General features: G+C 61.3%; 1 protein-coding gene across 1 annotated transcript in view; it reads right to left on the bottom strand.

The window, feature by feature from the left end:
* Rgs12 (regulator of G-protein signaling 12) overlaps positions 1 to 20,892 on the bottom strand; it is a 64,461-nt gene extending 43,569 nt beyond the window's left edge. Inside the window, exons 1-2 of the mRNA XM_013023854.1 lie at positions 19,015 to 20,892; positions 12,914 to 13,030 (exon numbers count right to left, since the gene is read on the bottom strand). Of these exons, the coding sequence (XP_012879308.1) occupies positions 12,914 to 13,030; positions 19,015 to 20,892 (1,995 nt within the window). The remainder of the gene's footprint in view (positions 1 to 12,913; positions 13,031 to 19,014) is intronic.
* Positions 20,893 to 24,498: the final 3,606 nt, after the last annotated feature.

Here is a 24,498-nt window from a genome sequence, read left to right as displayed (position 1 = left end):
CACACACACACACACACACACCTCCATAAGCACACACACACCTCCACACACACACACACCCCTCCACACACACACACACACACCTCCATAAGCACACACACACCTCCACACACACACACACACCTCCATAAGCACACACACACACCTCCATAAGCACACACACACACCTCCATAAGCACACACACACCTCCACACACACACACACACCTCCATAAGCACACACACACACCTCCATAAGCACACACACACCTCCACACACACACACACACCTCCATAAGCACACACACACCTCCATAAGCACACACACACCTCCATAAGCGCACACACACACCTCCACACACACACACCTCTAAAGCACACACACACACACATACCTCCATAAGCACACACACACCTCCACACACACACACACACACCTCCATAAGCACACACACACACCTCCACACACACACACACACCTCCATAAGCACACACACACCTCCACACACACACACACACACCTCCACACACACACACACACACACACACTTTCTTTTATTTAGTAAGCAAAGACAATTGGAGAAGTCCACACAGGACACAGTGGAGGAGGCCCACATCTCCAGTCCACTCCTGGGAGCTGGGGGTGGTGGCTCGTGCTGAGGCAGCCATCAAGAGGGTTACGGCCTGAGGCCAGTCCAGGCAGAAGGTTAGTGAGACCCCATCTCGCAGTAACTCTGGGCATGGCCGTGGATGCCTGCCAGTCAGCTATACAGGAAGATCATGCAGAGTCCAGGCACAAACACGAACCCTAACAAAAAGCTAACGAAAGCAGGAAGGCCTCAGCTCAAGTCTAGCGAGTACGAGGCCCCGAGCCAAACACCGGTGCTACCAAACAGATGGTGAAGAGGAGCGCTGCAGCCGAGCGGCAGAGTGGCCATGCAGTGGCACTACAGGTGCACACCGGAAGGCGCCGGGGCCGGGGACCAGGCGTGGCCGGGGAGGGGGCCTGCCACAGAGAGCTTCCCCCAGCGCCTGAGCTCCGGCCGATGCCCCTCACCTCTGGCCGAAGCCCGGGCCGCTCCCGAGACTCAACAGCCAGGGAGCAGAGGCCACGACGTGCAGCCCAGGCCGCGCGGCCAGGGCGTCTGTGGACACTCCCTGCACAGCGGCAGCCAGGCTGTGCCCTGCACCCTCTGGCCCACGGGGAGGACTCACAGCCCAGGGGACACTTGGGCCTGACAGGGCCGCGGGGAGGAAGGGGGGCCAGGCCCCTAGAGAACACCGCACCCGCGGGGGACGAGCACCGGCTTTCCTCCTGGCCGCGGAGCCTTGGCTGTGGCATCTGCAGCTGCCTCCCCTGGAGGCCGGCCTCCCGCCCGTCAGGCAGGCCTCCGTCCTCTCCCACAAGCCCCGCTGTCCAGGCCCACCGCAGGGCTCTGGCAGGTGTGGGGTGTGCATGGGGCGGCCTCTGTGCAGCGTGCCCAATGCAGCGGCGCCCCCACACACACGCGGGTGCGGCCTGTCCGTGGGGTCTGGAGAGGGGCCCGCACACGCCCGCACACGCGGCAGCACGCAGGGCGAGGCGGGAGCATGTGGGGAGAAGGTGGTGTGCATCTGGGGCAGATTTTCAAGGTCGAGCCCGCGAGCTGCCGGCGTGTGTGTCCAGCAGCCGGCCTGAGCCGCAGCTCCACGCCGTCCTCCCAGGAGCTGGGAGCAGGGGTGAAGGCCCGGGAGGCGGCGCTCGGGTCTCACAGGCCTCCGCAATGTCAAAGGGCACCGTGGGGGTCAGGTAGGAAGCGCTGACAATGAAGCTGAGGAAGTCTAGGGCAACACCTGTGCCAACAATACACAGGGGAGTCGGGGGACGGCTGAACGAAGACGGGGGGAGCGGCCGGGCCCAGGAGGGCGGACGGTGCAGGGGGGGGCGCCAGGTCTCCTCCGGTGGTCCTGGTCAGCTCTGCCGCAGCAGGGCCTGCAGCAGCCTGACACCAGAGGGACAGGAAAGGCGGTCACGGGTGATGGGGGAGGAGGAACGAAGAGACTCAGCCAAATGCCAGGCGGCCGGTGAGCCTGGGAAGCAGGCAGGACCGCAGACACGTCAGGCCCCCGTGGCATGCGGTTTCTCATGCCCCACGGCCCCTGCCAGCCACGGCCGCCCCGTCACCCTGCTCACCATGCCCGTAGCCCGTCGCGCACACACGCCGCGGGGGTCTGTGGCAGGATGGCCCCGGCGAGGCCCACGCTGCCCACGGCAGGCCCTGGGAGGAGGAGGCAGGGAGGGAAGCCCCAGGCAGCGGGGCACGGGCTGCTGGTCCCGTCACAGCCCCGCCTCTCGACCCCTCTTCTCTCACCCCCCACCCTTCCCACGGCCCCACGCCTGCCTTCTGCCCACCTCGCGCACCTGTGTGGCGGGCAGTGCTCTCCGCAGGCCGGGCCCACCGACCCCAGCAACCGTGAGGCCCGCACTGCCCGGAAAGAGCATTCCGCTTCTCCAGTGGTAAACAAAGATGAGGGACTCACAGTCTCTCCTGCCCGGGCTGGCTTCGAGCCACAATCCTCAGATCTCTGCCTCCTGAGTAGCTAGGATGACAGGTGTGAGCCACCAGCGCAGGCTTATAGTACAGCCCTTCCATATTTTCAAATATGAAACAGAACCTAACATGTGAAGGGAGAGAGCCCCTCGCCCTCTAGAAAGCTCTCTCCCTGATTGCTCCAAGCTGACAGAAGCAAAGCTCAATCCAATCATACACACGGGCAGAGTGTATTTCAGGAGAAGGACAGGATAGCTGGAGGATCACCAAACCACCACCTGCCGGCCATCCCCGCCTGCCTGGCGCGGCAGCACCAGGCACGGCCCAGACATCTGAGGGCTGAAGAGAAACTGAGCAACCCCCCCCCCCCCCCCCAGGGGCCGTGGAAGACGCCTCACCCCTCGGCCGGGCCTTCGGCTCCCCACGCCGCTGGCTCTGCCCTGCCCTGAGGCCGAGGCCGAGGCCCGGGAGGGTGGGCGGCGGCTGGGCAGACTCACACAGGGGGCAGGTGGGCGGCGAAGCTGCTTTTCATGTGACAGCGCGCGCCCCTGTGGGAGCGAGTGCTGAGTCTGCGGAGAGGCTCTCGGAGCCCGGAGAGCAGAAAGGGCCGCGGGTGTCCTGCCCGCGGGGGCTGAGGGAGCTGTGGCCAGCCAGAGCCTCGAGTCCTCCCCACTGCCCATGCCCCCGAGAGCGTGCTGGGATCGCAGAGGGGGCAGGGGGCGCCGGCACCGGCACCTGCGCACACGCACGCGCACACGGCATCGAGAGCCTCCCCCCCCCCGGGGGCCGCACACCCAGGACAGGCACGCCAAGCCCGGGGGGGGGGCACGGTCTCACATCCTCTCCCTCTCCTCCCACGCGTAGGGGTCCTGCGGCGGCCATCCCGACTGGCCAGGCCAGGGGCCAGAGCTGGGATCTTCTCCCCCTTCCACAGCAGCCGGTGCAGTGAAGGGAGAAGGTTACAGGAATCTTTAAATACAGCCTTCCCGGCCAGGCTTCAGCTCCGCACTGAACAGCTATCTGCCTGTTTAAACATCTGGGAACACTGCAAAAGGCAGGTCAGATTTTCAGAGGGAGAGAAAGTCGGGTCTGTCTGCGCATGTGACTGAAGTGGACACGGCAGCCCCTGGCTCTCGGCCCCCCGGTGCTGGCTCTAACACACGCGCTGGAACCCCTTCCATCCCGGCCCCCACACCATTCAGTTCCAACCAGCGGTTTCGCCTGCAATTCTCAGCAGATGACTCCAATTAGATGCTAAGAAAACATCCTAAGATGAAGCAATTAAAAATCAGTACCTAGCAATCAGTAACCACCTCCTGTACATAAGGTTTATCTTTGCATCAACACAGCAAAGCCATGCAAGAAAAGTGAAGATTTTTATCTTTTTATTTACTCTTAAGCTTTTTAAACACATTTTATCCTATGCTCAACTTCATAAACTCATGTAACAACCAGTCATTAAGTATATTCACACAGTAGAACCAACTATAAAACCTAAGCTATAAACTGGCATTCTAAAAAATCATGAGAAATATCAGTGCTTATCTAGTTGAAATTTCCTATTTCAACCACATCGACTCACATCTTTAAGGTGTTAGGATTACTATGGTAAGGGAAAGAACGTTTGGCGGTCTCTGGAAGCTAGGAGGATTTGAAGTGAACCCCCGGGGAGCATGGCAGGCCCTGCCCGGCCCGGCCCCCAGCCCCCAGCCCGGCTCTTAATCAGCTCTTAATCCAAGCTGTGCGCTCTCAGTTCCTTGAGACAGAACCAAGAAAAGCAGCTTCCGCTCTCTGCTTAAAATCCTTGGGAAATTCCCCAGCGGCCATTCACAGGGAGCCAGCTTCAAACAAAGCAGTGGCCAAGGTGCCAAGTTCCCTACAACGCTGTCCAGGGGGGTGGGGGGAGGAAGAATCCCGGTGGGAATCACTTACCTGCTGGCCTGTAACAACGTCAGATTCTTCTGACAACGCTTTTTCCAAATTCATCTTAAGACAGGAGAACTTCAGTACTGTGCCAGGCACCAGATCTAAGGCGCCGCTGGGCAGGGCGCGCCCGCGCCCGTGCCTGTCAGAACAGCACAGGCATTTCAGCACGCCCGTGTGCTTCCTCTGAAACCTATGGCAACGGGGGGGGGGCGGCCGTGGTCTGCAGGAGCCCCGCCCGCACACGGAGCGCACACGGAGCGCACACGGAGCGCAGCGCACGGGGAGACAAGTCTCAGAAGGGGCGGCTCGGCCGGCCGGCCGCACCACAGCTGCCAGTGATCTGCTGCTCAGCCGCACGCTGCGCTCCCCTCACAGAGTTAACTACAGCTGCCGCCAGTTCTATGAGCAGCCTGCCGCACGCGCAAACACACACGTGCACACACACACACACACACCCTCCCCGCCCCAGGTCCTGAGAACCTCCACTTCATCAATGGTCCATGACCATTCCTCAGTGGAACAGGGAGGAAAAAGAAAAGCAAGCAAGCGGAAGATGCCAGAGCCAGTGTCCCCCCCAGACCCCAGCCTCCACCTCGCTCCCTCCCTCCCCCTCCACCGGGAGTCCCCCCCCCAGACCCCAGCCTCCACCTCTCTCTCTCTCTCTCTCTCTCTCTCTCTTTCTCTCCCCCCCACCCACTGGGTGTCCCCCTCCCTGGAGACCCTAGGTGCGCTCTCTCTCCCTCCCTCCCTCCCCCTCCACCGGGAGTCCCCTCCCTGGAGACCCCAGGCTCGCCCCCCCCCCCCCGCCCCTGGCTGCAGCTCCTCACGGCAGGGGTGTGGCTCTGCTCCCAGGCGGCCCCAGTCCCGGGCCCCTGGGCCAGCCTTGGGTCTGGCGCAGCCTCCGGCCTCCCCCTGGCGGTGGTGATGGGAAGGAGCAGCAAGCGCGGCCGGCGGGCATTCCGTGTGCGTGCCTGCCAGCTGAGTGCACCGCCCAAGCCTCCTCCACAGACAGACAGACAGACAGCCGTTCCATCTTCTCTGTAGCGAAGGGGAAGGGGCGTCCACCCCCACCCTCTCCCCAGCACAGGGGCCAGGGCTGCCCCACCCTGGGCCTGGAACCTGAGCTAACGCTGCCTCTGGCCGGCGGGTCCCCTACCCACCCACCTGCGCTCAGGCACACCTCCGCAGCGTCACCGCCGCCTTTCCTGACGCCGCTCACCCTCCCCAGGAGCCCCCAAGACGGGGCCGCGGCGCCTGGGCCTTCCTTCCGCGGTGCCCTTCCCCTGTCCGGTCATCTCAGCACATCCCACAGACCCAGCTGCAGCCCTGCCACCGCCCTGCCACCGCCCTGCCGCCTGACTCCCTCCTGAAACCCCAGGGGCCTGCCCTGAGCTTCCGGAAGCCGGGCCTCAGCTGAGCGCAGAGGCTGCCGCATGGGGCTGGGCCCAGCAGCACCCACCAGTGACCACACAAGGCCCGGGCGCAGGGCTGAGTGGGGACTGCGGCCACCCAGAAGCAGCAGGTGACAGGGTCACGGTTTTAGTCACTCGGTGGACGCTGGGTTGTGTCCCAGCCCAGTGTGCTCCGTGAAGGACCCGAAGAGAGGCCCGCGGTTTGCCATGTTGTGCGCACCCTCGGGCCAGCTGGTTCTCTCCTCCCTCGAGGTTGGCCGGGCCCGCGTGACGGGGCACTGCGGGTCAGTCTTGGAAGGCGGAGGCAGCGCCCAGGCCTGGCCCAGCAGCCTCGGCCTGAGATGAGCTCAGGGGGAGCTGCCTGAGGGGGACCTCAGGGGCACGCACATGGCCTCGCAGACCAACCTGCGGCCACTCCAGACACAAGATGTTTGGAAGGCGGCAGCCACGGCTCCACACTGAACAGAGAGCTCACAGCTCACAGTGCCAGAGCCACAGGGACTGGAGTGAGTGACTGACCTCATCACCTGTGGGAAGAAGCGCCGGTGGGCGCCGCTGGCCCCGCTGACCCCACGTGGCCTTGCTCCACCACTCCCAGGCTCTTCTGGTCCCAGATCTCCCGTTGTCTGCCCATCAGCTCTGCTCAGAGCCTCACCAAGTGGACCACCGGCTAGAGACGAGCCGGTCTGACCCGCTACCGCCTGCCTGCCCCCCGCACCCCATGGCCGAGTGTCCGCGCTGCCTCCCTCCTTCCCTGGTGCCCCAGCTCAGCACGAGCCCCTCCCCGGCTGCAGAGTGCCACCCTCCACCGCAGGGCGGCATACTACCCCTGAGCACACGGTGAATGAGGACGGATAACGCAAGCGTAAGTCCTCTGTGCCTCCGAGTTATCGGATCTTAAAGAGAATTTCTCAAATAAATAAAAGTAGACCAATACAGCAAAACTTTTTAAGCCAAATTCTCTTGGAAACAGCGAAGTACAAATTTTTAAATGTGTAAGAGCTAATTTGAAACATCTGCGGGATGCGCCCCCTGCCCACAGGAGGCAGACCAGCCAAAGCAGCAGGGAAACTCTGGCCTCCTATCTTGTGTTCTGTCCCCGTTTGCCAGTGCTTGTGACTGACGGACAAGAGGCGCGGGGTGGCCTCCAGCCAGCATCAAAGCAATGCACCGGGCCGTCCTCTCCCCCTCCCCCACTGCCTCTGTCCAGCTCCCTCCTGCTCCACACTGGAGCAAGTGTCCAGTAAGTTCTGACCAAGGTTCAAGCACTACCTAGGCGCCCTCTACTGCCCAGTGCAAGTCACTACCAGTCTCTGCAAACAGCAGCCCAACTCTTCCAGCCAGGATGCTCCAGGGCCCAGGAGGATGCTCCGGTGCCCAGCAGGATGCTCCGGGGCCCAGGAGGATGTTCTAGTGCCCAGCAGGATGCTATGGGGCCTTGGTGTATATAAATAAAGTCTTCAAATGCTAGAAGAGTGGCCTGGAGCAAGGCTGAGGCATAGGAGGGCTTTGAACACGTTGAGTCTCGGGTAGCTCAGGGCGCACAGGCCTCACGGGCCTGGGCATTTCAAGCCAGGGCAGGTCAGGGTCTGGGGAAGGCGTAGGGTGGGGTGTCTGCTGAACAGTCTGGAGCAGGCGGGAAGGTAGCTGCTCTTTCTGACAGCAGCACCGTGCCAGCTCTGCTACTGGGGAGTGTGGGGCTCACGGCAGAGAACACGGGCCTTCTCCACACAGGGCCCACAGACACCCCTTCAGCTTTGCAGTTTTGCAATCCCACACCAGGCCTGCGCCCGGCAGCTGCTACTGTGGCTCCGAGCATGGCCTTGGATGGCCTGCAGGTAGACAGGAGGGGACACAGGGTGGGTCCCCAGTCCCAACTGCCCTTCAGCCCGGTCCCCAGCCCCAGTTCTCTCCTGGGATCCTCTGGGAATGCCCACGTCCCTCAGGAATGTGGCTGTCCGGTGCAGTGGCTCCATCCTGGCCCCCTCCCCAGGAGCAGACCCCACCCATGGCCGTGCCCAGCTCTGTGCGGCCTGTGACCACACCCAGCCACAGGCAGCGCCCACTGAGCCACCGAGAGGCTAACGGCCGAATCCCCACGCCTGAGCGAGTGTCCCCAGCTCACACTCAGTCCTCCTCGGGCGCGTCCCATCCTAGGGCGGGAGCTCGGCAGGAACACCACGCGCGGCCACCCTCGCGCGTGCTCCTTGTGGCACACACAGCCACCACCCTGCCATGTGCCACGACTCTCACACCGGGAGGGAGGGCGGGCTCTCTGCGGCGGCAGGCCTGGCTTCACCAACGCTGCCGTAGCCAGAGCAGCCCGGGGTGACAGGAGTCTGAAGCCAGGTGACCAGACCCGAGCCCTGGAGGGCTGCCCTGCCTGAAGTTTGTAGAAGTCCGACACTCGCCCCAGGAAGGTCTCGGCACACAGAAGCAGCCATGGCCCCGAAGCCCCAGGAACATGGCTTCCACCTCCCCTGGCCACCACCAGCTGCAGGCAACGAAGGGCGGCGGCAACACAGTGCTAGAGACTGCTGCGGGGGGTGGGGGGTCCCCAGAGCCGACCAAAACCCACAGCTGGCAGGGGGGGCCTGCCCCAGGCCACAGGCAGTCTGGGCTGCACACCCTCCACACACTGGATGCACACTGAACGCAGGCCAGGGCTGCACGCCCTCCACACACTGAACACACACTGAACGCAGGCTGGGGCTGCACACCCTCTGCACACTAAACGCACACTGAACGCAGGCTGGAGCTGCACACCCTTTGCACGCTGAATGCACACTGAACGCAGGCTGGGGCTGCACGCCCTCTGCACACTGAATGCACACTGAACGCAGGCTGGGGCTGCACGCCCTTTGCACACTGGATACATACTGAACGCAGGCTGGGGCGGCACACCCTCCGCACACTGGATACATACTGAACGCAGGCTGGGGCTGCACACCCTCTGCACACTGGATGCACACAACGCAGGCTGGCGCTGCACACCATCTGCACACTGAACATACGCTGGATGAATTCATGCCCCGGCTGCACACCCTCCACACACTGGATGCACACTGAACGCAGGCTGGGGCTGCACACCCTCCACACACTGGACGCACACTGAACACAGGCTGGGGCTGCACGCCCTTTGCACACTGGATACATACTGAACGCAGGCTGGGGCTGCACACCCTCCGCACACTGGATGCACACTGAACACAGGCTGGGGCTGCACGCCCTTTGCACACTGGATGCACACTGAACCCAGGCTGGGGCTGCACACCCTCTGCACACTGAACGCAGGCTGGGGCTGCATGCCCTCCACACACTGGATGCACACTGAACGCAGGCCCCGGCTGCACACCCTCCACACACTGGATGCACACTGAACGCAGGCCCCGGCTGCACGCCCTCCACACACTGAACGCACACTGAACGCAGGCTGGAGCTGCACACCCTCCGCACACTGGATGCACTCTGAACGCAGGCTGGGGCTGCACACCCTCTGCACACTGGATGCACACTGAACACAGGCCCCGGCTGCACGCCCTTTGCACACTGGATGCACACTGAACGCAGACTGGGGCTGCACGCCCTCCACACACTGGATGCACACTGAACGCAGGCTGGGGCTGCACACCCTCCACACACTGGATGCACACTGAACACAGGTGCCGGCTGCACGCCCTTTGCACACTGAATGCACACTGAACGCAGGCTGGGGCTGCACACCCTCCACACACTGGATGCACACTGAACACAGGCTGGGGCTGCACACCCTCTGCACACTGAACGCACACTGAACACAGGCTGGGGCTGCACGCCCTTTGCACACTGGATACATACTGAACGCAGGCTGGGGCTGCACACCCTCCGCACACTGAACGCAGGCTGAAGCTGCACGCCCTCTGCACATTAAACGCACACTGAACGCAGGCTGAAGCTGCACACCCTCTGCACACTGGTTGCACACTGAACGCAGGCTGGGGCTGCACGTCCTCTGCACAATGAACGCACACTGAACGCAGGCTGGGGCTGCACACCCTCCACACACTGAACGCACACTGAACACAGGCCCCGGCTGCACACCCACCACACACTGGATGCACACTGAACGCAGGCTGGGGCTGCACACCCTCTGCACACTAAACGCACACTGAACGCAGGCTGGGGCTGCACGCCCTCTGCCCACTGGATGCACACTGAATGCAGGCTGAAGCTACACACCCTCTGCACACTAAACGCACACTGAACGCAGGCTGGGGCTGCACACCCTCTGCACACTAAACGCACACTGAACGCAGGCTGGGGCTGCACGCCCTCTGCCCACTGGATGCACACTGAACGCAGGCTGGGGCTGCACACCCTCTGCACACTGGATGCACACTGAACGCAGGCTGGGGCTGCACACCCTCCGCACACTAAACGCACACTGAACGCAGGCTGGGGCTGCACGCCCTCTGCCCACTGGATGCACACTGAACGCAGGCTGGGGCTGCACACTCTCTGCACACTGGATGCTCACTGAATGCAGGCTGGGGCTGCACACCCACACTGGATGCACACTGAACGCAGGCTGGGGCTGCACACCCTCCACACACTGGATGCACACTGAACACAGGCCCCGGCTGCACGCCCTTTGCACACTGAATGCACACTGAACCCAGGCTGGGGCTGCACACCCTCCACACACTGGATGCACACTGAACACAGGCTGGAGCTGTACACCCTCCACACACTGGATGCACACTGAACGCAGGCTGGGGCTGCACACCCTCCGCACACTGGATGCACACTGAACGCAGGCTGGGGCTGCACACCCTCCACACACTGGATGCACACTGAACGCAGGCTGGGGCTGCACATCCTCCACACACTGGATGCACACTGAACGCAGGCCAGGGCTGCATGCCCTCCACACACTGAACGCACACTGAACGCAGGCTGGGGCTGCACACTCTCCGCACACTGAACGCACACTGAACGCAGGCTGAAGCTGCACGCCCTCTGCACATTAAACGCACACTGAATGCAGGCTGAAGCTACACACCCTCTGCACACTAAACGCACACTGAACGCAGGCTGGGGCTGCACACCCTCTGCACACTAAACGCACACTGAACGCAGGCTGGGGCTGCACGCCCTCTGCCCACTGGATGCACACTGAACACAGGCCCCGGCTGCACGCCCTCTGCCCACTGGATGCACACTGAACGCAGGCTGGGGCTGCACACCCTCCACACACTGGATGCACACTCAACGCAGGCTGGGGCTGCACACCCTCCACACACTGGATGCACACTGAACGCAGGCTGGGGCTGCACACCCTCCACACACTGGATGCAGTCCTCGCATGTCACCCTGGACACAGGTGTGCTTGGCCAAGGCAGGCGGCATGCTGGTCCCGGGGCATCAGGCCCTGCAGATGCAGTGTCTGTGGCTCTGGGACAGGCCGGGCAACAATGCCTCCGACAGCAGGTGACCCTGCGCAGGGTGGGGCAGGCTGCAGGCCACATGCCCCTGGCTGCAGGGTCGCCCCACTAGGCCAGGCAGGCAGCTCACGGCCACAAGAGGAGGAAGGGGAGTGAGAAGGGGAGCCAAGGGGTCAGCTGGGATACCCGGAAAACAGAGACCAGAGCCAAAGAGTGTCCCGGTCCTCTTGGCCCAAGGCAAGGCCCCGCAGAGACCTGTGAGCAGGGCGTGCAGGCTGGCCGCAGGACCGGGAGGACCAGGGAGGCCGGTGCAGGAGCGAGTGGGACGTGGACCGGCGTCGCCGCGGGGCAGCACGCCACGGCACATGGCACGCAGCGTGAGCCGCTCTGTGCCAGCCTGGCCTGGCCTGGCCGTCTTCGGTCTGAGCAACCTGCTGGCCAGAGGTCTCCGTCGCTAGCCGCAGTGCCTCTCCACCGCCCCCGTCCCCAGCTGGCCGTCGGGGGCAGGGCTCAGCACACTCACTGCACCCTCTGGGTCAGACTCAGATCCCCAAGGCCAGCCACACCCAAGGGAGCGGAGCCGGGGTGTGACCGTTGGGAGGAGGGCTGGGCAGCAGGATGGCTCCTGGCACCTACCAAGAGGAGCCAAGCACGGGACAGTTCGACAGGCTCACAGGCTTCCCCAGAAAGAGCCCTGCAAACAAGAACGGCGGCCACACTGGCATCCTCAAGCAGAAAACCAGGAGAAGTCTAACGCTCAACTCTGACAAAACAAGAAGCCACACATGCGGCAGAGAGGCCTCGGCCTCACGGCACTGAGCCAGAGCAGCCCAGATCCCGTCTGTGTCCAATAACGTAGCCACACCACACCGGTGTGCTGGCACACACCTTCAATCTGGCACTCAGGAGCTAAGTCAGGAGGATTGTCCCAGGTCAGCCTAGGCTACAGTGCAGAAGAAAAAAAAGGTGGCCATGTTTACAACCCACTGCCAGGCAGTTCCAAGACAACACGGGCTGCGCTGCACTGGGAGCCCAGGCCAAGCCCTGAGCCCGGGCTACAGGCAGGCCCTGCACCTGCTGGGAGGCAGAGGAACAGGCCATGGTCGACACTGACAACTCGGGGTGGCATCAGAGTGGCCCCCACCCCCACAGGGCAGGGGCCCGGGCCTGCAGCCGGCACCCTCTCAGTCCAAGAACACTGGCACTGAGCGGCCCATGCACGTGGGTGAGACCTACAAGAAGGGTGTGCAGGGGCCCAAAGATGGTGGTTAATCAGAACTGGCTAATCCAATGCTCACAGGGTGCAGGTGACACCCGCGACACGATGCAGTCCAACGAGGGACAGAGGCACATGGAGGGGCAGCACACGCGCGGCAGGACTCCCCTTCGGGAGCAGGAGAAGCCGGGCGCAAGCACCTCACACCTGTAATCCTGGCCACCCGGGAGACCGAGGCCAGAGGACTGAGGAGTCTGAGGGACTCTCTCCGATTAACTAAGCAAGCCAAGCAAGTTCAGGCTCCGTCCTGGGGCAAAACAAGATGTGGGGGTAGGCGTCCAGGGGGACTCGAAGGGGAGTAGGGCACGTCTGTAAGGCAGTTTCCAGCTCCAAAATCTCTAGGAAGAAAGAGCCGAGTCTACCCACCTCGAGATCGTCCAGGGAGCGCGTGATGCTCAGCCTCTTGGATCTTCCGAACGACCTCCGGGCGGAGGTGCGCTGGGACGTCTGGGCCAGTCCGATGCCTCGCCCAAACCTGGAGCCCTAGACACAGAGAAGAAGACGCGTGTGTGAGCGTCTGCGGAGCGTGTGCTCTCACGCAGGGAGAACAGGGCCAGACTCCGTCATCCCAGGCCCTGCTGCCAACGAAGTGCGCGTCACACGCTCAAAAACACACTCCAGAGTCGCCCTCTGCCAGCCACCCACTGGTGCCCAGCAGCTGCCTCCAGCACCCCGCCCCCGCCTCCCCACGCCCAGTCCTCCGGGCAGGAGGACCTCCATCGTGCGCACCTGAGGAGAGCCGAGGCGAGGCCTTGGGTGTGCTCGCACCAGACTCCCTAAGCGCTCTGTGGCCTCTGAAGACGGCCCCGGCCCCGGCCCCGAGCCGGGCGCCTCAGCCCGCTTCCCTGCGGCAGCAGACGCCCCCCAGAGGGGACGGAGGCCCAGCGACGGCACCGCCCTCCACCGCAGCAGCGGAGCCCCGCGCCAGGCCTTGCGGGAGCACCCGGAGTCCCTCCCCACCCAAGGGACTGGCACCCAGGACGGGCGGGAGGAGGTGAGGTGCTCTGGAAAGCTCGGCCCCACCCAGACGACGGGAGAGGCACGATCCGCACCTGCAGGTGTTTCTCACCCGCTGCCTCTCCTCCTGCATGCTGTAAGCAGCACACGCTGGACATTGTGATGCCATCAGTAGATTTTTCTGTCCCATTGTTCATGCTGGTAGAATTTTAAATTTCTAACCAAACAGTCTCAACCCTAGACCCCAGCTGCCCTGGCGCTCCCCCCCCCCCATGCCGTGGCAGGCCGGTGTTCGGGCAGGATTACTCAGCAGTAATGGAGACGGGTCACCCGAAGGGGTCTCCGGAGACGGAGTGTGGAGAACCATGGAGAGTAAGAGTTGGGGCCAGCAGGCTTCTGCTGCTGTACCGCTGAGCGCCAGCCCCTCGGGGGACAGACGCTCGAGCTGTAGACCAGAAAGCGCTGGAATGCAAGGACGGGAGCTACGGTAACGAACAGCGACCCGCTGGCAGGAGGGCTGTGGCCAGGGCCCGCAGCCTCCCGCGGCCGGAGCACCCCAGGGCCCCGACGCTCCCACACCACATCCTCCGTGAGACAGGCGTGGGCGCGTCCAACCCCGGAGACTTGAGGATCACGCCAGACCGCCGTCCCCACACACAGCGCCAGGCTGCGCTCTGCCAGGTGAAGATGCACCCCAACCCCAGAGCCCAAACAGTTTCCACCACGTCCGCCTGCCAACAGAGAACGCACTCGATCCACTGTCAGCCAGGCCACTTTCTGCACAGTCCGCCACCGCGGCCCGCCTCAGAGGAAACAGGCCCTGGGGAGGATGGCGGGACCCGGGGGACACAGGCCGCGCCTCGACTCGGAAGGCCACCGCACACCACTCCATCCTGCGGACTGGAGTTTTAGAAAACCCACAGGACCACAACTACGCAGGCGTAGTCTGTGCTCACTACGCCACAGCCCGCGGTCCCTGTGGGGAGATGACCCAGAGAGCTGTGCTGCCCTCTTAGCTGCACACGGGGCGCGAAACACGGAGGGAGGGGGAGGGGAATCCCGCATGCTACGCCTCCCTCTTACCCCCTCACCCCCTCTGCCTGGCCCCGACCGGCCAGCAGCCTGTGGAAGACTGGAGGGACGTTTTCAGCAAGGTGATTAAAGCAGAGCAGACAGACTTCCCTCCTTGGGCTCTAGGAAGGAAAAGTCGGAGAAGCACTGGGAGACACCCTTCAGAAAGACAGAGCTGATGACAGCACCGAGAGCCACCAGGGGCAAAAGCACAGCTGGGAAGGGTGGCAGGACGGGGATCCGGTGACGAGCCCGCCCAGGCCACCCCGGCCACCTCTGCAACACAATGCATGTCTCCTGCAATGCAATCCCCAGCACAGGCCCGAGGGACACCCGTGCCCAGGGCAGGCTCCTGCTCAGGGCAGCACAGCTGGGGGGGGGGGGGCAGGACGCCACAGGCACTCTGTCGGCCACCAGAGGCCGCCAGGTTCTCAGCTCGGACACAGAGAGTGGCCATCTGCACACCCAGCCAGGGTTCGGGAGCTGAGGGCCAGCAGAGGGGGTGACGCCCATCAGTGAGACCCTCATGAAACCTCCGTTCTTGTCCAGAACACATTTCAGAGCAGCCCACAGCTCCGTCGCACACTACTGGCAGGCGGGCACAGGCCCTGGCGGCCTCACACGCTAACAGCACCGTCCGAGGCACTCTGGGAGGCAGGGTGCACGCAGCGGCGGCAAGCAGCCTGCCTGCAGCAGGGCAGGCTTCGGGACAGACCAGGCACAGGTCTGCGGCAGACGCAGTGGCTTCTATGGGATGGGACCATGGAGGGGGGGGGCGTGGTAGATGTCCGAGTCCCCGCCCCCAGGAGAGAATCGTGTCAGTCAGTGGAAGAGAGGGGGGCAAGGACACTGCAGGCCTGCTGCACGTGGAAAGCTCACCGCCCGGACACTCACTGCCGGGGCAGGAGCTCACCCAGAGCTAGCTCGCTCGACGGCTGAACCTACACAGCCTCCTGAAGACCTACACGTGTACCTGTGTGTGCACATGTATGTATATTACCCACTTTCTATAAACCCTAATTGATTGATTGATTGCCGGTCCTGGGTCTTGAACTCAGGGCCTGGGCACTGTCCCAGAGCTTCTTTTGCTCAAGTCTAGCGCTCTGCCACTTGAGCCACAGCGCCACATCCAGCTTTTTCTGTGTATGTGGTACTGAGGAATGGAACCCAGGGCTTCATGCATGCTGGGGAAGCACTCTACCACCAAGCCAGATTCCCAGTCCCAACCCTCCATATTTATTCTTTCCTTTTATCCACAGTAGGATTGCTGTCTTGCTCTGTTTCTTTCTACCTCTAATCCACCCCTACCTTCCATCTTATGTATATGATCTGCAGACTTACTCAGTAACTGCCCAACCCAAATATTCATTTTTCCTGGGTATTTTTCTTGGTGTGTGTTATGCATGCATGTGCGTGCACGTGCATGTACGTGTATCTCCTGCTGTTCTGAGCTTTGCTTGGTCCGTTTTTTTCCTTGTTTTATCTCTTGTCACGTGCTGACCTTCTCAATTCTCTTCGCTTGGCCTCCCCCTCCCACCGACACAGCATGAGCTCAGGCTCTCCGGTGCCTCTCCCGTTCCTCCCCTCCCCCCCCCACCCCGTCTGCCTGCACACCGGCGCTGTGTGTTATTGTTACCCCGCTGTGGCCCTGGTTAACCAAGCTCTTCCTAGGACATAGAACTCAGGGCCTGGGTGCTGTTGCTGAGATCTTTTGCTCAAGGCAAGCTCTCTACCATTTTGAGCCACAGCTCTACTTCTGGTTTTCTAGTGGTTCACTGAAGATACTCGTCTCATGGATTTTCCTGCCCAGACTGGTATTGAATCACGATCCTCAGACTCAGCCTCCTGAGCAGACGTTTTTATATCTACATTGATCTAGAGACACGGGAGCACTAGAGGGGTCTAGTCTGCATATGGACTGTCACAGATGGGGGGCTGTGCTTATCACCTGCAACGTCTGGAACAGAACTGAGAAGCCTCTGCACCTCGTATCTGGGGCATCAAAACTGACTGTTGGACAGCAGAGACCCACTTCTCCAACACAGCAGCAGGAAAACACACCTCAACCAACCATTACCCAGTCCTGAGTCCTCTATAAGAAATCACCAACTAAAAACGTAACACAGGAAATTGAACTCTCCACCAAAACTTGACCCCAAATACACAAATATCAGCAAAAATAAAATCACTAAATTTGTAGATAAACAAGGTGATGTGACTCCCTTTAAAAGCCAACAACTCCACAATAAAGGACTTAAGGGATAATGGAGAGGAAAAACGCTCAAAGAGCTCAATGGAACACTGGTAAGAATGGCTAATGAATGCTTAAACACTTGGACACATTAAAATAGGATTCAAACAAACGAGAGAATACAAACATTAATGAGCTGCACAAAATAAAGAAGGTAATGCCAGACATGAAAAATGACCATGAAGACAGAAATTTGATTTAAAAAATCAAACTGAGCTGGGTGCCGGTGGCTCACACCTGTAATCCTAGCTACTCAGGAGGCTGAGATCTGAGGATCACAGTTCAAAGCCAGCCTGAGTGGCACTATGGCTCAAGTGGTAGAGCACTTGCCTTGAGCTGAAGAGCTGAGGGACAGCGCCCAGGCCCAGAGTTCAAGCCCGACGAAGAAGAGGAGGAGGAGGAGGAGGAGGAGGAGGAAGAAGAAGAAGAAGAAGAAGAAGAAGAAGAAAAATGAGAAGGAGAAAAGGAAATAGCTAATAGATACTTACCCTGAGCGATAAAGGAAGTGAGAATCAAAACCACACTAGGATCCCATCTCACCCCAGCAGAATGACAGCACCCACACATGCTGTTGGTGGGAGTGGCAGCCACCACGGAAATCAGCATGGAGATTCCTCAATCACTAAACACAGAGTGATTCTCTGGCTTCATCATGGCACTACTGGGTGCAGACCTGAAGGAGAGTGAATCAAAACCAGAAAGACACCCACACACCCATGTTTACCAAAGCACTACTCACAACAGCCAAGCAACAGAATCAGCCAAGATGTCCAGCAACAGACGCTCAAACAATGAAGATGTTTGTAAACTATCACACAGCTCTAAGGAAAAATGAAATCATATCACAGCCGGGAAATGGATGGAACTGGAGGATTTTATATTGAGTGAGATAAGATTTAAAAAAAAAAAAAGCTTTAAGGGGCTGGGAATGTGCTCAGTGGTAGAGCACTTGCCTCACATGCATGAGGCCCTGGGTTCAATTCCTCAGCACCACATAAGCAGAAAAAGCCAGAAGTGGTGCTGTGGCTCAAGTGGTAGAGCACTAGCCTTGAGCTGAAGAGCTGAGGGACATCACACAGGCCCAGAGTTCAGGCCCCACAACTAACAAAAAAAAAAAAAAAAGAGCAGCTGTTAATGTGGTTCATAGCTAGAAGCTAGATCTAAAAGAAGTATACACGCACGGACATACATATAGACACACATACATATACATACCTGGATACATTTGTATTTATGGATAAACATAAAACATGATCTAACTAAGGCACTACTTAAGAGCATAAAGGGGAAGCGGAAATGGGAAAAGAAAGAAGATGAATAAATTTTAAGTACATTAACTATATCTGAACACAGCATACAGAATCTCGAGAAAGCTGTTGGTCAGCAGTAAGAGAGACAGGCTCTGCTGGGGCGTGGGGCGGGGGGGGGGGTGGAGGAGGGGGCGGGCCAGGGTGAATGACTGACAGGGAATGTGGCCACACACACAGAACCACAATGAATCTGCTGAAAGTGTCCTTACGAAGTCAAAGTTGGGGTGGGGGGTGGGGGGCGGGGGGAGTGGTGGAGGGGGCTCTTGACTGGAACACATTGTACCCACGAGTGAAATGTCACAATGAAATCTAATGGTTATTAACTAATGTATGCGAATCATTTCAAAAGAACTGCAGTGTGCACACTCAGAAAAATCACTTTGTCCACCATGTTCTGCGGGCACAGAGGGCGCGCACCCTCCTTCCAACCACAAGGACCGCAGCCCGCCCTGCCCTCTGCTACGTGGGGTGGGGCGGGGTCTCCCGATTCCCTCACGTTTCCATCGCTCATGCTCCGAACTCGGCAGAACTAGCTTCTCTGGTGCTACCTGAGCCACAACGCAGAGCACTGGGTTCGCTCAACCAACACCGGGGCCAGCCCCGGAGCCCGCAGCACGGGCTCACTGAGGCCCCCCCATGTGGTCCTACCTCGGCCACCGGGGGGGGGGGCGGGAGGGTGGCCTGGGGTCGGGGCTGTTGTACTGCCTCGGGAGGCGGGGCGGGGAGGGAGGTCGGGAGGTTCTGTCAGGCTGTGGAGAGCCGCGGTCCCGCACGCTCCAGGACTGGTCAGAAGCACTGGCTGGCCAGCAGAGGCCGGGGCAGCTGCTGCGGTCTGGCCCGGCCTGCTGTCTCACGCCCTCGGCCCTCAGGGGACTCACCTTTTTGTCCTCCTTGGTCTTCCGAATATTTCGGTGAGGCCCGAAAATGTTCTGCATCCCAAAGGCCTTCCGGGACCAGTCCCTCTTCTGGGCCCGGGGCGCGGCCTGCGGGAGGCTGCCCTCCACCCGGTAGCGGTCGGCGGGGATCTTGCTCATGGGCGGGGGCAGCGTGCCGCAGTTCACGCTGGACCAGCCGTCCGTGGAATCCGTGTAGGACTCCTGGTCGCTGGCGTGGCCGCACTGCCACTCCTGGAGTACGTGGACAGGGAGCCACCTCTGGCTGGAGGCGCCCCTCCTGGAAGGGGGCATGGAGCTCCGCAGGGAGGCAGGGGGCACCTCCCCGTGGGAGGTCGGTCCCGAGTGCCTGGCCAAGTCACGGAACCTGTCGGCCTGGGCACCGGTCTCAAACAGGGAGCCCCCCTCGGGGTCATGGCAGAAGGTCCCATTCCAGGGCGCGCCCCAAGGCTGGGAGCTCCTCCCGCCCGCCCCCTCCCACGGGGGCCCGCCGCCCTGGCTGTGCCTGTTGGAGGCCCCCCCCAGGTCCACCACGAGCACCCGGTTGCTCTTCTCCTCCTGGTTGAAGTTGCCGATGCCGCTGTCGCTGTTGCTGCTGGTGCTGTGGTTCTGGTGGGCGTCGGCGTCCCCGTCCAGGAAGGCCCGGGCCCGCACGCCCTCCATCAGCTCGCCCATGTCTCGGTAGAGGACAGAGATGAACTGCAGCACGGGCAGCGAGGACGAGGGGAACTCCAGACAGCCGCCCGTGTCGGGGTCGGCCGTGCAGGCAAATCCGAACCTGCGGGCGACGCCCTGGTGGACCCGGTGGTGGAAGAGGTCGGGGTCCACCATGAACACGTGGCAGGACGTGCGCAGGGTGCCCTCGGCCTCCTGCGCCGGGCCCCTGTCCTCATTGGTCTGCATGGTCACCAGCCCAAAGAACCGCCTGTCGTCCGGGCACACGGCGCTGAAGGCCAGCTTCTCCGCGGGGTACTCGGCCACCACGCCGGCCCGATCTGTGCACAGCTGCACCCGGTCGTGCATGACCCTCAGGGTCACCAGCGAGTGGATCTTCTGCTCCGCCCGCAGCCGCCGCATGCACCCGCGCATGGCCTGCAGGCTGTCGGTCTCCAAGTTGGAGCTCGTGGAAGGAAGTTCGATGGAGCCCAAATAGCCCACCACCATGGCCACATTCAAGATGCTCGCGTCCAGTCCAAAGGCGTCATGACTGTGGCCTTCTAGCCCCCCGGCGGACACGGAGTCGTCGCCCGTGGTCTGGGCCATTTCGTCCTTCAGCGGCAGGCCAGGGCGCGGGGTGCTCGGGCTGTCCTGGCTGGGGGCCAGCCCCACCGCGGCAGACTCCGACAGCGACCTCTGCTTCAGCCTGGACGGCTCGGGGCTGCCGGCACAGAGGCCGGGGCTTTCAAACATCATGTTGAAAATCCCCCCGGACTGCACTTCCTCCACAACCCTCTCTGCCCGGTTGATGCCCAGGGCCCTGGAGTCGAGCTTGGGCCTCAGCCAGCCCTTCCCGTGGTACAGCCCGGTCTCGTCGTCGCTGGAACAGGACTCGGCATGGCGGCCGTGGCCCGCGCCCTCCCCAATCACCATGCGCAGCACCCCGGAGCACTTCCCGATCAGCTTCACCACGTCTTCGTGGGAGGCCTTCTTCACGTTGATGTCATTGATGGCCAATATCTGGTCTCCCGCGCGGAGGCCCACAAAGTCTGCGGGGCTGCCCCTCATGACACAGCTGAGGGCACAGGGTGCCTGGCCCGAGAGGCTGAACCCGTAGCCGGCCCTGCTGCGGGCCACCTCCACGGCCCGCACGCGCGGGGGCGCGGGGCCCGCCAGCCGCCGCCCGGGCTCCCCCGCCCGGAACATCCTGGGCAGCCGCCAGGGCAGAGCGCATGTCGCCTTATCCCAGGGGACCCATGCTGCCAGGAACGCCGTGCTGCTCTGCGCTTGCTTGAGACGAGGCCCTAGGGAAGAAAACAGGGGCTGGTTATTAACGATCCCAGTCCTGCGGTCTGCCGCCACAGAGTGGCGTTCGGGCCAGGATGCTGCCACGCGCGCCAGGGTGGGAGGGGGGCGAGGAGCCCTCCCGAGCAGCAGACAGCCCCTCAGGCTCCAGGGGCCCCACTCAGGACTGCGCAGCGGGAGGCTGGCAGAGCAGCCCCTCTGCCTCTTCCATCGAGACAGAGAGAGGCCCCGCACACAGTCCCCGCTCCCCTCCAGGCCACACGTGTCTGGTGAGCCCGGTGGCACAGAGTGCAAAGTAACGGCAGCGCTTCTCCGCCTGACTGTCCCATCCAACCGCGGCCAGCAGGGCCCCCCGCCACGTTCTCCCCCCGCCCTACGGCCCCACAGCTCATTTACTCTGGACGAAGTGCTACGTGAGGAAGACACATTCGCTGAAATGACTCAGTCAACAAAACCACCGTGGTTGCTCGACAGAAGAGATAAAACAGCACCAAAATAAGCACCAAATATAGACTCGGTTTGCTCCAGGGGCGTGGCGGCGGCGGCCCCTCCAGCACGGGGCACAGAGGCCCACCGCTACAGTGGGGGCCGCAGAACCAGCAGGGAGCCGCCCTGGCCGCAGGCTGCGCCCCCCGAGCCCGCGCAGAGGCCGCGTCCAGAGCTGTCATGCCAAATCCAGACTCCAGAGCATTTCCCAGGGAGCCTCCCGAAGCAGAGCAGCGTCGCTCCAACCACACCGTCCCGTGGCCAGCCGAGGCTGGGGGCCCCGACGGCAGGTGTCCTCCCCCGCCAGGCGCCCCACCCAGCCCGAGGCCAGGGCTCCCCCTCCCCGACACACACGCACACGCACACACACACACGCACGCCACACCACCGAGAGGGCTGCCTAGGATGTTCAAAACAATGAGGTCTGGGCTTGGGCTGTGAAGAGCGTGACTTTTAAGAGCAAATGTCCTTAAAATAATTGTTGTTCAAAGATATTCTCGTGTCTCGGGATAGAGTTTCCTGTAACGGCCTCGTGGGACACGGGGCGGCCCCGGCCGGCGCCAGCAGGAGGCGCCCGCGGCAGAGCCAGCAGTGCTTGTCTCCATACACGCGCGTGAGCGGTAAAGTATCACGATGCTCAAGTTATTATGTTACTATTGTGCTATTAATAAAGTATTGTGCTAAGTGGTGCTAAAGTCATCATCTCAGTACTAGGATTCATCTTATTATTCATAAGTAAGGTGCAACTCAGGGTAGAGATCCTGTTGAGCAGGACAGAGGCCCCAAGTCCAATCACCAGCACTGCAAAAAAATCAAAATACATATATGTTATATAACACACATATACATGTATCACAACATGTACATGTATTACAGATACATATACACGTATAGATGTGTTATTTTTGGCAGTACTGGGCCTTGAACTTGGGGCCTCATGGTTGCCAGGCGGTCCCTCTCCCACTCTAGCTACATCCCCAGCCCTTGTTTGCTTTCCTTATCCTTCAAATAGTGTCTTGAGCTTTGGCTGGGGTCCAGCCTCCGACACAGCCTCCTTTAACCAGGTCTGCTATATGGCTGTTCACACTGCAGCTGGCTGGACGCCGCGTTAGGACCTTGTCATGGGTCCTCCCGGTGTGGACGGCCAAACTGTGCCTCCAGAGCACCGCATCCCGGCCCAGAGCCCAGGCCGCCCCTCACAGGCCCTCACAGGGCACCTGGAGATGGGGAGAGGACCCCGGTTAGGCCTGGGGCCTGCGGAGGAAGGCAGGGGGCCAGCCTGCGGAGCCTGCCCCAGGAGGCAGGAACCCGTGGGAGCTCCCGCACAGCTCCAGGCCCTGCCTCCCGCATGCCCCGCACCCCGGAGCCGCACCCTGGCTGGCCACCGTGGCCGTCCGGCCAGTGTGACGGACCACACCAGCCATCCACTTGTCCTGCCACCGGCCTGCTCGCCCAGCCTGGCCACCGGCACCACGAGGTAGCAGTCCGCCCGCCCCACACCCACACTGGACCCCCGGGGAAGCCAACCACAGGCAGCTCCCGCCCCACGCAAGAGCATAGCCCAGGGCCCAGAGCATCCTGCCCGGCCTGCCACCTGCAGCCTGTGATGCTCCTGCATCGTGCACTGCAGCCCCACACACCCGCCCCCTTCCCTTCCTGCGCTGGCTGCTGGCCTGCACACCCGTCCATCCCCAGGCTCCGCCTCCGTTCAGCCCCAGTGGGGCCCAGCTCCTGCCTGGCTCCCCGGGACCTTCCCCACCCCAAGGCCGCTCTCCCCGCTCTTTCCTCCCAGGCAGAGGAGGCTCTGAGAGGGCACCGAGGCCTTGCCCAGGACATGCAGAAGACGCCACCAGACAGAGAGTCACCCAGCCAGGACAAACCACGCCCCAGGGAATCTTCCAAGTCCAAAATGCAGGAGCGCGCTGCACGGGCCCGCAGCACAAAGCAGGGGCCGGGAGGCCTGGGGAGGCCCAGGCTGGCCGTCCACCAGGAAAGCGCTGCTCAGCGGCAGAGGCCGCACAGATGCTCCTCGCGGGGGATATGTGGTGGCTGTCCAGCCGTGCACACACACACGCACACACACTCCAGCATGGGAGCTGGCAGCCTGGCCCTCACCGCCGGTGGGCTGCTCTCTCTCACACACACACACACACACACACACACACACCACATGTATTGCTCTTCATGGTTAATGATCTTAGCCATCAGTATTTTATCTTTCTATATAATAGAACCATCAGAGTCTACAGTTTAAATTATTTTTTTTCATTCTGTTCTTAAGATATTTGTGATTAAGGGCTTTATATTTCTTACAAATAATATAAACAATACAGTGCAATTAGAATTTGTTTTAACATTTCTTTTGAAGTATGTAGAATGGTTAATTTAGGAGTGATTTTTTTTCATAAACTCAATTTCATTTCTGCATAGTAAGTAGAGTGCACTGCCTTATGTACCTCCACTCCAGCATGGAAGAGGCTGGCGGCCCAGCCCTCACCGCTGGTGGGCTGCTCACACACACACACACTCCAGCATGGAGGAGGCAGGCGGCCCGGCCCTCACCGCTCGTGGGCTGCTCGCACACACATGCACACACACACACACTCCAGCATGGAGGAGGCAGGCGGCCCAGCCCTCACCGCTGGTGGGCTGCTCGCACACACACACACATGCACACACACACACACTCCAGCATGGAGGAGGCAGGCGGCCCGGCCCTCACCGCTGGTGGGCTGCTCACGTGCACACACACACACACACACACACACACACACACACACTCCAGCATGGAGGAGGCTGGCAGCCTGGCCCTCACCGCTGCTCGGACTTTTTTAAAAGGTGAGGGGAGAAGAGGGGGGACCAAGATGGCGACGGGGCAGTAGGGAAACGCCACAGCTCTCTCCAACCAAAAAGAGAGTTCGAGTTCCAACGCTTAATCTCCCCAAGAGACCGACAACAACAAAAAGACGAACACTCAGAGAAAAACCAGAGGTGAGAAATAACAAAAAAAGAAAGAGAAGA

This window comes from Dipodomys ordii, unplaced genomic scaffold, assembly GCF_000151885.1.
Source record: "Dipodomys ordii isolate 6190 unplaced genomic scaffold, Dord_2.0 Scaffold71, whole genome shotgun sequence".
NCBI classification, from domain to species: Eukaryota; Metazoa; Chordata; class Mammalia; order Rodentia; family Heteromyidae; genus Dipodomys; species Dipodomys ordii.
Note: the sequence above shows the minus strand (reverse complement) of the source record. Positions and strands in the feature narration are given on the sequence as shown.